This window comes from Symphodus melops, assembly GCF_947650265.1.
Source record: "Symphodus melops genome assembly, chromosome: 21".
NCBI classification, from domain to species: domain Eukaryota; kingdom Metazoa; phylum Chordata; class Actinopteri; order Labriformes; family Labridae; genus Symphodus; species Symphodus melops.
This window is the reverse complement of record NC_136711.1, coordinates 12,507,740-12,520,893: the sequence shown is the minus strand read 5'-3', so window position 1 is coordinate 12,520,893 and position 13,154 is coordinate 12,507,740. Positions and strand designations below refer to the sequence as shown.

Below are 13,154 nucleotides of genomic sequence, written 5' to 3'. Positions count from 1 at the left end.
ACACACACCTACACACGTACACACACAAACACACAAAAGATTGACAATTATAAATAAACGTGATATTTCCAAATAGCCGTCTCTATCCGTTTTTGCAAAGCCACTTCTCTTACCGTGACTTTCTCAGGTCGGACAGTTTTCTCAGGCCTTACGCAAAAAGATTCTGACACTATGCAAATGCCAGTTGCTAGCATGACTGTGACCCTTTCCCAACTGATTTTTACTCGCTAGCCCTTCACATCGGAGTGTCACTGTGAATGAGCTCAAACTCACTGCTGTTTAGGGCACTCTGACTTTAGAGGGAGGTTATAAATAAGCAGGTAAATTATGGGGCACAGCTGCCTGCGTGTACCATTACCAGGATACATTCATCACGATAGGGCACGCTTGTTAGACCCACTACATAGGTTATTGTTTATCATCATCCTCATTAACAATTCCAAATACTTTTTAAAAGGTCTTGTTGGCATTTTGCCACTTATCCTGTTTGCCATTAAAAATATGTTCCCTGTTTACAATGTTTACTATAATGCCAGTGCAAATCTTTGCATCATTAATCACAGTAGAGGCTTTTTTTTAAGGATGTTTATTCTATACTTCCAAATACTCTTTTTCATTTTCAAATACTTAAAATGTGTCACATTCAATTGCAAAGAAAGCTACTAAAAGCCTTAGTTGGAAAAATGTTATTAAGCCATTTAGGGGGTGTTCCTGGACTGGCCAATTCAATTTCAAGTGGGGCCTAGGCCACTCTGGCCTTCCCCCTAACTCGCAAAAATCACCCTTATAAAAGAGTGCAAGTCCCCCCTAATATTTCACTGATAATCTGCAGAACAGAACATTCGGTAATCAAAGTTTTATCTCACATCATCACTTCTGTCTATAATGACTCTCTCTCTCTCTTTTGTTTCCCTACCACATTCACGTTTTTTCAGTGCAAATTAAGGTCAATGTGACTCTATATTAATGTGCATATGAAGTGGGAAAGACATTTGCTTTAAAAAATGATCTACGCTTTAAGGTTCTCTTTACAAATCAATTGCACAAACAGGTTAATGTCAACGGGCCTATTTTTAAGTGTTTGTGTAAACAATCATATTATGTTATTTTAAAGAATTTCTACAGATGACTAACTTTTGTGAATGCTGGAAAGGCTGAACTGAAGTTTAAAGCATGTAGGTAACTTTGGAGAAACCAGTAACAGTTAGCTATAGATGACGTATCCAACCTAAAAAAGTATGAAAGCTGTTTTTGTAAAAATGGGTTCTGTTCCACTTACGATCCATGAAACAGCTTTGAGAAAACAAGAAAAAAGGCACACACCAACAGGATGAAAAATTAATTCCCTCTTCTTGTGTGATAAGTCAGGCTGATAGAGGGAACCTTTTGGGGGCCACACTTGAACCAAATCGATACTGTACGCAATGGTTGCACATCAATTGCAACATGGCAATGTACCAATTTCCAACTCTCTTCGAGATCCCTGAAATGCTGCATGAATGCCTTTGCAATTTAGAAGTGAAAACAAATAACAAGAGTGCCCCAACTATAGTTTGACTAACCATTTGCCCTTTAAATGGGGTTCATATTCTTTGATGGTTGTTTTTCTGCACTGGATAAGCTTTGCAATCAAAGAAACAACCTTTTAAACCTGTCCCTGTTTTTTTTAAACATCTCTTTAAAAAATAGAATCACAAACCAGCCCTATCCAACCACAGTACCATGGACACTATACCCGTGTCAAGTTTATTGATGTTTAACATCTGCCATGCAAGTGAGTTATAAAGATGCAAGTTTCCATTACATGGTTTCAACCTGTTTTGCTTCCGTTTGATGGAGCGGGACAGTATATGTGCTGTGACAAATATGCTACACCGCTAATGTCTGTTGTGCCAGTGTTTGGGGGGTTGATACTGCAGATTTATGTTGTATTTTTTTTGTTTGTGTCAGCATGTGTGAGGCATTCAGTGTGTGGATGTGATTGGAGTTTTCAAGGTGATTTTAATATTTATCGCTGCTTTCCTTTGTTGTGAGATGTTTCATCTGAAGTGAACGTCTCTCCCATCTGTCATCACTTCAGCCTCCCTTTTCGTCTTGTCCCTTTCACTGCCTTTCTTTTCAGTCCACCATCAGCCCATCCGCCACTGTCATTTCCCTATTATAGCCCTCTCTCCAAGGAAGACTGATATTTGGATAGATTGGTGTTTCTCCACCCCTTCCTTTGCTTTTGGAACTTATGATTTTAGCAGCTTTTTTTCCTCTGGGATGCGCTATCCTAAATGGCAACATTTTTATTGCATTAAGTCAAAAATATGTAACAACAACTGTGTGCTTGACACATTCTAGATTTTTAACACTTTTTTTATTTTTTATTTTATTAATTTAAGCTGGTATGTTTCTGTTTTCTGCCTCTGTTGGTACATTGCATTGCTTCAGTCAACAACATTTAATAATCAAAGTACATGACCATTGGAAGCAAAGAGAGTTACATGTGATTTTATCACAATTGCAGGTTAAGTGGTTGCACATCACAGATTGTGTACTGTTATGTATACTTTTTGGATACTGTAAAATAACAGGCTTTGTTATGAAGTGCTTAATAACAAGTGTGGCTGCAGGATATTACACATAATTGTTGTGTCAGGAGGGAGAAAACCTTGCTTTAAATTGAAATATAAAACCTTACCAAAACTTTGGTGACATAAAGTTAGTTTTTGGCAGCTGAAAAACGCTTTGTCAGCTGTTAAACTTTTAGCTAACAGGCAGGTTTAAATCATAGGAGAATTCATTAATTCTTTGGAAATGGAACAATTATTCTGGCTTCTGAAACTCAAAAACCTCCCTTCTGTGTACCAGCTTATTTCTCTTAATCGCCATTATTTAGCTGCTATACGACCAGCTGATGGTCAAATGCAGTTTTATGTGATGGGAGCTACTAATAAGTCGTCTAACCCTTAAAGTCATTTTTTGGAAATATCCGAACAGTTTATGCTTCTAAAACAAAAACAAACCCTTTCGACTATGATACAGTTTGGCTACTTGCTGTTAGCTAGATACCTGCTACACAGCCAGCTGCTATTCTGCTAGCTCACAGTCGTATTTAGAATTTTTTGGGGGCCAGCAAAATTAAACAAAAATCATTTTGTAAAACATTTTTACAATGTCAAAAAAGACATAATAGTGGAAATAAGCATTGGACCACAGGATCACAATTTGAACCTTCAGTGAAACAATGACATGAAGCTTAAATGTGTGCTTCCATCTTCTTCTGAGCAAAAAAACATTCAGACTATTTGTGTAAAATTTAGTACAGCTGAGTTAAATCCTGGCTATTGCCTGAGGCTATCGGGGGCTTTTTATGCCTTCATTTTAGAGATAGAAACAAGAAGAGAGAGAGTTGGGAATGACATGCCGGAAAAAAGCCACAGGTTGGACTCGAACCTGGGCCGCTTGATCTTGAGGACTTAAGCCTCTGTACATTGGGTGTCTGCACCAACCCTTGTTAACGCAAGGTTATTGACACTCCAACAAAGGGGATCCTACAGTTGCTAGCAACCATAAGAGCATGTGAGGTTACTGTTGGGGGGTATATGTATTTCCACCCGTGTCCTCAGAACAACTACCGACTGATTACCACCACTACCGCTGTCAGCTGTGTTCATACCAGCACGGGCCTGGAGCAGACCTGACATACTGAGACACAGACGGAGAGAAAAAGGGAGTCAGGATAATGGATAAGCCTGCACAGTGACAAAGTGGTGATCCCTACAGCACTGAGTCGGTGTGCTTGTTTGTGTGGGAGCGCTTTTTGTGTGCGAGCAAGGTTTACAATCCGTTTTCTCTAGAGATACATCAATCTAACACAAGGTCACACTGTCACTACTCTCCTCTTACTCCTCTTTTCACCTACTCAACAACCAAGCACTCTTTTTCCTCCAATCCTCCTCTACCAATCCTCCCCTTCTTTCTCCTTCACTTTACCCCGAATTGTCTCATCTTTCCTTTCCATCTCTGTCCCCCCTCTGTTCCCACTTCGTCCTCCATGGATGAATGGATTGGGTGCGAGAATGGATAGATGAATGGGTGATGGATGAACGGCTGACTGGTTGGGTGGAGAACAGAAGACGGAGAGGAATCGGACCCCAGGGAGAGGTGCAGATTGGTATACCTGCTGATGGAAGCTTTAAAAGAACATGACACATGAAAACTTTTAGAGAGAAAAACACCCTTTCTCCTGCCTGTCTGCTCCTGTTTTCAACCTTTTACCACCATATCTCACCAACCTCTTTGTGAAGGACTGAGTTGTCTATTTGGGGAATTCACTCCTGTCAGCCAAGTCGGTAAACTCTGTAGCAAAACTTTTTAGTTTGTAAGCCATCTTGCTAAATAGCAACCAGGATTTTGGCCAGAATGAATGAAAGAAATGTCTATCCCAGCTTCTTGTTTCAAGATTTTTCACAGTTTAATAATGTGCTCAATAAAAGTACAGTACATGATCCTGAAGGAGTTATTTGAATATCAATGATCTAATTTCAAAGATCCCCAATTTGTTATTAACTTACAAACCCTATTGGGCTGCCCACCTCCATACATACTGTGTTAGTTCTATGCACATTCTTAGACAAATACCATAACAATATTGGGTCACTTTGATGAGATAAGTCATTAGTTGAATTGTCTGTATAATCTTTATGTTTTACGCCACTGGTAAAAGGATCTTGTTTCTTAAACATCATATCAAAGATGCCCTGACTGATTGTATTAGGCAGTCAACAATATTTTATAAGGTTGGTCTAAGGGCCCTAGACCTAACAGGAGTTTTGGCTTTTACCAAATAATATCATGTTCCTCTGTTCGATTACTTACTGATGGAGAAGTAGATAAATACATTGCTGGTGATCCCCAGAAATGCTTTCTGGAACTCCTAGGATTTGAAAACAATTGTTCTGACAACTTTTATTTAGTGATGTCTCTAAAGCTATCTCTTGATAAACAGTATATTGAATAGCACACTAATCATTCTCCTCCTGTACTATATTATCCATTTTGCTTCAGTGTTGCTCAGTTGACTGAACAGTTTCATCATAAAATGTTTGCTTTGCCACCTCCAAATTCCGCAGCCATCAATCAGCAGTAGCAGAACTCCTCTCTCCCATAAGAGAAAACTCTCAAAAATCTGACCAACTAAGAAGTCTCTTGAGATCTCCATCTGCCTTTTTTAGGTATTCACATAATTTTCCAGCATATTTTGGAATTCGATGTCAGTGGGTTTTCCCATCTACTGTTTAGACTCCAGGCAAGGTAGCCAAGCAAGACTATAACAGATGGCAACATGGATAGAGCAGTGAAGTTCAACCTCAACTCAAATGAACAAAAACATGGCAAGGTGAAAATCTTATATTAGAGGAATTAATTTATAAAGAAAGCAACATATGCAGTGGGCCCTTTTGTCATGGTTTCTGAATATTTGTTCAGGATATAATCACTGTCAGAATAAATATGATACATTCTACCATGCTTTCAAATTAACAAGAGAAAGTGATTTCTAGTGCTGTTTGTTCAGATATAAAAACAGTTTGATTCTCGCTATCCTACCCCCCAAAACAAGTAAATAAAACATTTCTCAAAATATTAAACTTAAAAAATTTATTTTGTTTATACCAAAATTATTCAGCCCATACCGATGGGATTGAAAATAACTTTTCCTGCCCCTGTAACATTGCATCACTAACGGGCCCAGTTTCTAACTTCATCAGATGAAACGAGTCAATTATTTTAGTGGAAGCAGGCCAGTGTGATGGCACCGATGTCTGAGGTACTACATTCTTCATTGTCATTGGGGAACAAAGCATCCTCAGCTTGCCAATACTTTCTGCTACTAAGTCTATGTTGTCTGATTCTGTGCCACGTGCAGACACGCTGCTAATTTCTCTTCAGATTAAACGTGATGAGCTTTCCGATTTTCTCTCAGAGCGTATGCTTCTGGCCAATCTTAGCTTCCCCAGGTTATTTTAATACTTTCCCAAACTTTGTTCAAAGACTGCCAAACATTTGTTCCTTCATCTTAAAAGAATACAGTTTTCTTACAAGTGTATAAAATGTGTAAAACCAACATTTTGGATTTAACATTTTAGTGTTTAACATTTAAACATTGCTATCAGCTAAAGACTGTAGATCACTTTTACTGTCACATGTACAGTATTGTCAGGCTATAATCAACAATTATTTGAATAACAGATTATTTTTTCGATGAATTGGATGAAAAAAAAATCCTAGTGTTTATGATTAATGATCTATTTTTAACTTGCCTTTAGTCATGGGAAAACAGTCACTGATTATAATTTCTTCTTGTATTTCGAGTTAATCATTAAATCATTACCATCACTGTAATGAATTAAAGTAAAGTTTATTTAAACACTGATTAAGCTGACGAAGTAGCACTTCGCTCAACTGAGCGTAAACAGCTCTGTTCCACGGAGATTGATGTAATAATCTAGCGACACAACAAATCAACATTCAAGTTCGTGGCCAACACATTTAACTATCCATGTACTGTATATTGATTTGATCTATTCTCTGTTGCAGCCCTAATATTGCAAACTTCAATTCGCCCTGTGTTAAAATACTTTGATGAGTTCTGTTCTTTACTAAATACTTCCAACAATGTTATAACACAGAGGAATATTTTATCCAGAGTCACTTTGCATTTTTGCTTTATTTCATTTCAGTCAGAAACACCAGACAGTATACCCAAGAGTTCGGCTCACAGCTAGCTATGTTAGCTAATGCTACATGTGGCTTCATCATTCCCCCAAGTCATTATCCAAATTCAAGGGTTTTTTCCAATGAAGACATCTACTCCCTTGATCCTATACTGGTTTGTTACACCATACAACTACCTGTATACTGTTATTGGAACTGTTCCTATTATGGTAGGTGTGTAACAACACAGATGTGGTAGCTTTTCCCTGTTGAGGCACACCTTCTATAAAGTGTAGAATACATTATAGAAGGTGTGCCGATAGATCCTTGCCTAAACACTTACACAGACAGTAACCCTTGCCCAGTTGCCCACTGAGTCATAGTCTCAGCATGTATATTTTATGGTAACTCTAGCATGTGTGAGTGCAGACAGGGATGGGGTTGATCGTGTAAACAGTGTAAAGTGGCGTGAATGTGCACATGGAGTTTTGTTGCAAAGAAACGGTTACTTAGCAGCATGTGTGTTTGTTGATCTGTGTGTGTGTGTGTGTGTGTGTGTGTGTGTGTTTGCATGTGTGTCATGGAGACAGTTTCTAAGCCAGCTTTCTGTGCAGTGAACATTAGACGTGTTTGTTTAGACTCTTAGGTATCAGTCAAAGTCACTTCTTATCCCCATTTTTCTTAAAGGGGACTTTTTTCTGCATCTCTTGGCATCCTGAACCTGCTTATTTTGCCTGCCAACTTTAGATGGGCAGAATCTGAATAGCAAATAAAGGAGATATTGATTGGCCCACTTGAGGTTGGAATAAAGAGGTAGTGTTTGGATGATAAATCCAAAATGGAGCGATCCTTTTGTCATTCACTGCCTGTGATCTTGTCTGAACGTCAAGGTCTATTCAAATATTTGAAGTCTTTTTTTACCTGTGGTTTGCACCTTGAATTCTCTACCCCCAATTCCCCTTATACAACTCTCCATGGGGCTTTTCATCACCTTGACAGAAACCTGGCATTTGGTAGATTTATTCACTTGCTCATGTACAAAGTCATTTTAGTGAACATTTTTCCCCAGAAACTTTAAAAGAGGAGTGCAGGAGTGTGTGAGCTTAGATGAGAACAAGTGAGTGCTTACAAGAAAAGAGGCACACATGAATGAGGAAGGAAAAAACAGATTGAATTTTGATGGTAAGCATGAGTAGACACCTAAAAGTGGCTAAGTACCTGCATACAAGTGGATACTGACTGTGATACTGTATAGGAGCCCTTTTGTTGGATATCTCTGACAAACAAGTGTGCTCTTGTCAGGAAATACGTTGTGACCTTTGTGGAAAAGGAGCAGGTTATTTGCATTTCAATGAAATCGAATTTCATCCTTAATTTCCTTCCTCTTACGGTTTTGCACATAAAGATTTTCAACTACGAGTTAACTGAACTTTCAAGCACAGTGACAGGAAATTACTTTAACACTTGATTCAGTGTAGGAGAACACGTGCCAGCTTAATTTGGTTTGACTTCTGTGCAAGTAACTTCTGTATTAAAAAAGTTTCCACATGCAAAAGATGAAAATATTAAAAATGTATTGAAAACTGAAAGAGATTGCACTCATTAGATATGTAACAGGTTTTTCAGATTTTTAAAAAGATATTTCACTCATTTAATTTTGGTATCTTATCTCCATCTGTCTATTTAAGTTCCAACTCCGACTGTTTACTGTGTCATCCAATTTATTTTATAAGGAGGAGGGCGGAGGGTGGGGTGGTACAGATTGACAGGCAGAGAGAGGGACGTGGAAGAGAAGAGACAGAGGAGGGAAGAAATCGAGGGAAGAGAAACAGACAGAGATGCCCCACAGAGAACAAATGGCTGGTTAGTAATAGATGAGGGGCATCAGCTTACACTGAAGAATAAAAAAGCAGTCAAGCAGGAGATACACATCTGTCATCTGCTATAATACTCACACACACTCACACACACCTCATGCACATACACCAGCTGGTAAAGTGTGATGTACCTAGTGACTATTGTTCCATGCTCATACAGTACGTCTTGCTGGATTGATAACCTGAGATGCACCCTTCGAAAGGCTTTCTAAGGGCCATAAAATAAAAGACTTTCTAAACTTTGAATTGGCCTTGTTTGATGGTTGATTAATGTTTCGAAAGTTTGTTCAAATAAGAAATATATCTGGTTAATTTCTTTTGAGGTTGATCAAACACACATTTAAATTCAGACTAGAGCAGGCTAAGAAAACACTGAGAAAAACATTCAAGATTCAGCGCGATTTAATATGCCTGAATATGAAATTACAGCATCAAGGAATAAAATGTCAAATGGGTATACAGAGTGTGGCGATTGCAGTGCTACATCCTTGAGTCCTTCTTGCAGGTGTGTGATAGGACGATCTGAGATCATGATGGATTAGCATGCGTCGACAATCTGCAGAAGCAGAGAGGTTGTAGTATTGGGCCACATAGGACAGTCTATCTGTTGCAGTCCACATCTCATACACATACTGTACATAAACAGTTCTTTTTTTTTTTTTTAGTTAAATCACACGACTTGCTAATCTGTGAGAGAACTTGCTTACTAAAGAAGGCCAAGAACAAGCTAGCGAAAACAAAGTTATGATATGCACATATAAAACAGCCTAAACTGCTAACAATCGATGCATCTTGTATTGTGGTTTGAGGGCGAATTTAAATAAACCATGGAAAACATTGCATGGCAAATACGAAAACCAATCATTTTCTGCTCCAAGATAAGCTCATTTGAAGCCAGAGGACAGTCAAATCTATATTTTAAGACACTCAATACTGTCTCCCATGGTAAAAAATAAGAAATCAAGACACAACACCAGTGTAACCTGAGATAATCTATGATCTTCCACAGCTGTAGTGCTTAATCATGGAGAGGAAGACAGAGAGGGAGACAGAGTGTGAGAGAAAGTGTGATTATTGTTCCATGAAGTTTATTTTCTAGGCGAGTAGGAATTTGTCTTCCAGCTCCCTTTTGGGATTTTTTCCAACTAATCCTCAAGACATGTACCATAAAGTTGGACTCTCTAGTGGATGTGGGGTTTCTTTCATAACCATATTCTAGCAAGGACAATAGGACAACAGAGAATTCCTGAATGTCAATATTGATGTTTTTCCATCTGATTGGGACTATTATAAGCCCTCAGCTTGGGATGAATTCTCCTTGTAGTATAAATACAGGTGGGAAAAGCTGTTACAGATAAGCACATAAAAAAATAGTTTCTTCCCCTCTGAAGCAATATATTGCACTACATTTTAATTTGTCTGCTGCTTCTCTGTTAAAGCGGCTAAAAAAATATTGCACTGCTAGCCGAATTAAAGGCCACAAACATAAGCTAGCAAAATGTCAGCATTTTGTGATACTCAATAAAACATTTGAAGGCAGATTTTTTCCCCCAATTAAAGTTAAAACAATTACTAAAGGATGAATTCCAAAATGTGAAAGCTTCATGTGTTGTTTTCTGATGTGGCCACATGGTTTCTGGAGTAGTTGCTGGCTGAACTGTTAGCTCAGCTTTTTGCTAGGTTCTGAGCTTGTTTGTTTAGGATGAGGATTTCTTACTGTACTAATTATTATACATCCAGCAATACAACTGTGATAGCCATCATATCACTTCAAACAGGGTTAATATTGTAGCCTTCAGCTGTATAATAATATGTATATTCTTTAAAGCATTTTGTCTTCAGTCGTTACTTTGTAAAGGGTGACATTCAAGCCTCACAAACTGTGTGTAAAAATGGTACATAAACTTTTCTGCCTGAAACATACTGTGCTTGTGTTAATTTAGCTCTGTACGCCCACAATTCTTTTTTCTCTGAAGTTTAATTCATGTTTTTTCCTGCTTTTTCCTTTCTATCCTGCCTTGGCTTCTACTTTGCTCCTTCTCTTCTCTCTGGTGGGATGTCATAAACTGCAGATTGGCAGTATGAGGGTAAGGCCTTTCTCGTCTTTCTACTTCTGTTAACTGTGTGTTCAGTCATTGTGCTGGATTATTAACCCCTCTTAACCCTGTAGAGATGGCAGGTCGGGGGTTAGATCTGCTGATTGGGGAAGAAAGGGACATGACTCTGTTGTCATCGTTATGTTGCTTACCTCAGCTCTTTCTCTTCTTCATTTCCTTCTCATAATATGAACACAGCTATTTCTCAATTTATTTATTTTTTCTTTCACAAGAAGTAGAATAGTAAATAGCTAAATCAACAGGGAATTATATCTGTAATGCCAACCCATTGTTCCTGATGTTGTTTTAAAAACATTGCCCTATCAGCATTTTTCAGCTTACACACACACACACACACACACACACACACACACACACACACACACACACACACACACACACACACACACACACACACACACACACACACACACACACACACACACACACACACACACACACACACACACACACACACACACACACACACACACACACACACACATCTGTATGTCTACACTACTTCGTCACATGTCTAAAAGTAGAATACCTTCCGCCCAGCATTGTCCATCAGTAAGGACACTTCATTGACCTCACGTTCTTCTTATTCATTCTTCTGCTAGCACTCACAGTCATATTTATATATCTTAATTATAAAGTAACTTTCCAAATTTGACAACATTCTGTTTGATACATAGGCCTACAGTATATCCCTAGAGTCTACTTCAATTGCCATTTACATACAGTGTATATAAAAAGCAATGTTAATATTTTTTAAAATTCAGTTTTACACTTCAAACTTTGTATAAATGGATTAAAAGCTGTAAAATATTTAAATGTTGCTCTCATAATTTTCCCTTTTTTTTTTTTAAAATTGTCGTTACAGAATGTAAGCTGTCGAGGTCGGGACCCCCTGCCACCATTGTTGCCATAGATGAAGAAAGCCCAAACGGTAAAATCTTCTGCTGTTCTGTTATTTCTAATTTCTATGCCACAAAGTTGGCAAAACACACCCTTATAACCTTTAAAGTGTCAAGTGGAAACGTTGGTGAGAAGTTCTTTAGATAAGTGTCACTTTTTATGGTGTGTTTAACAAACATTGTAAGATGATCTTCACCCCTTCCACAGATGCTGGCTGGAATGTCATGTAACCTGCACTCATTAATATTCATTGTGTTGCCACTTTTATAGTCACAGTTTGGGTAAGAACTCTTTCCCGAAGTACAAGACATTAGATGATTCAATTTAGGCTACATCACCATATTTATCATGAACAAAAAGAAGACATAGCTGTCTTTGTATATCGGTATGCTGGCTTATTCTATATTGTAATGCTTTTGTCATAGCTGCTAAAAGCCTACATCCTCAAAAAGAGTTAACTCGTCTTGGGTGAACTACACAAACACCAATACACATTTAATCATCCTGGCGTCGTGAAATTTGAGCAGCATCGTGATTAGAGTGTGAGGATTCAGGGCTGACCCTCTGTCAAGCCTCAACGTGCTTCAGTAGGCTGATATGAACTTTCCAAACCAAAGTCGCCCTTCAGACCTGCAGACGTTTTCGTTGAACTCACTTTTTTTTATGAAAAAGATGATGACTTAAATAGGTTGTCCATCACAAGTCTACTATTTGTAAACAGAACAATGGATTGTCCAATAAAGAAAATCACCAGGGAGTTGATCAGTAGGTGTCTCTTTATGAGAACTTTGTGTTTTGATTTTGTATGTTATACTTGAGCCTCTGCTTTTTTTCTTCTATTTATTGAACACATATTGTGATGTCACTAGTACTATGCTCTCATCAGTCATATACTTCTCACTACACACACGATGGCAGTGAAGTCAAAAGGGGTTTAGTTCTCAGGCTGAAGGATGAAGATTGGGTTTGGGCCAAACAAGCTGTGGACAGTGGACACACCCCCAATTCAAAACTCACACACAGTCAGGATCAGGCATCTTTTAAACAGCTGGCACTGGGTAATGATGTTTAACATACAGTAGGAATGAAAGCTTATAGCATTTGAGAAATAGGCTTTTTGATAATTGGACTGAGTTTCTTTATGTCATCTTCCATAATCCCATGATAACATTTGATCATGAATAAAATGGAAGGTGTTCATGATTAAATCAACTGAACTACATCAGAGCTACATTTACTGTTACAATGGTTTTTTTTGCCATGAGTCAACACCACAGACAGCTTCTTTCAACCTTTGACCTCAAGGCAAAGCGAGTCACAAGTTAAAAGCCACCTTCAGCATGTAGACCTGTTGAATAGGAGATGCAAATCTGTGCTGCGCTGGGCTCAAGAGGCACTGAGCCAAGCCATTTCATCACGTAGCCTATCGCAGTAAACACTGACACGGGGAGGAGGAGGAGGCTTGTGTAGTCAGTGAGCGTGTCGGTTGCCTGGCTCTTCTCATAAAATCAGAGCTGAACAATAGAAGACCAGGACTTTAGCTTTTGTAACTTTTGTT

At 38.4% G+C, this 13,154-nt stretch overlaps 3 protein-coding genes across 3 annotated transcripts in view; 2 read left to right on the top strand and 1 right to left on the bottom strand.

The window, feature by feature from the left end:
• LOC306842253 (protocadherin-15-like) overlaps nt 1–13,154 on the top strand; it is a 153,516-nt gene that overhangs the window by 27,320 nt on the left and 113,042 nt on the right. The window contains exons 3-4 of the mRNA XM_079372380.1: nt 10,652–10,666; nt 11,562–11,627. Coding sequence (XP_079228506.1) covers nt 10,652–10,666; nt 11,562–11,627 — 81 coding nt within the window. The remainder of the gene's footprint in view (nt 1–10,651; nt 10,667–11,561; nt 11,628–13,154) is intronic.
• The window catches only part of LOC306817223 (leucine-rich repeat-containing protein 51-like), a 121,838-nt gene that overhangs the window by 38,532 nt on the left and 70,152 nt on the right, over nt 1–13,154 (top strand). The window lies entirely within an intron of this gene.
• Nucleotides 1–13,154, bottom strand: part of LOC306817216 (supervillin-like) — a 262,812-nt gene that overhangs the window by 189,877 nt on the left and 59,781 nt on the right. The window lies entirely within an intron of this gene.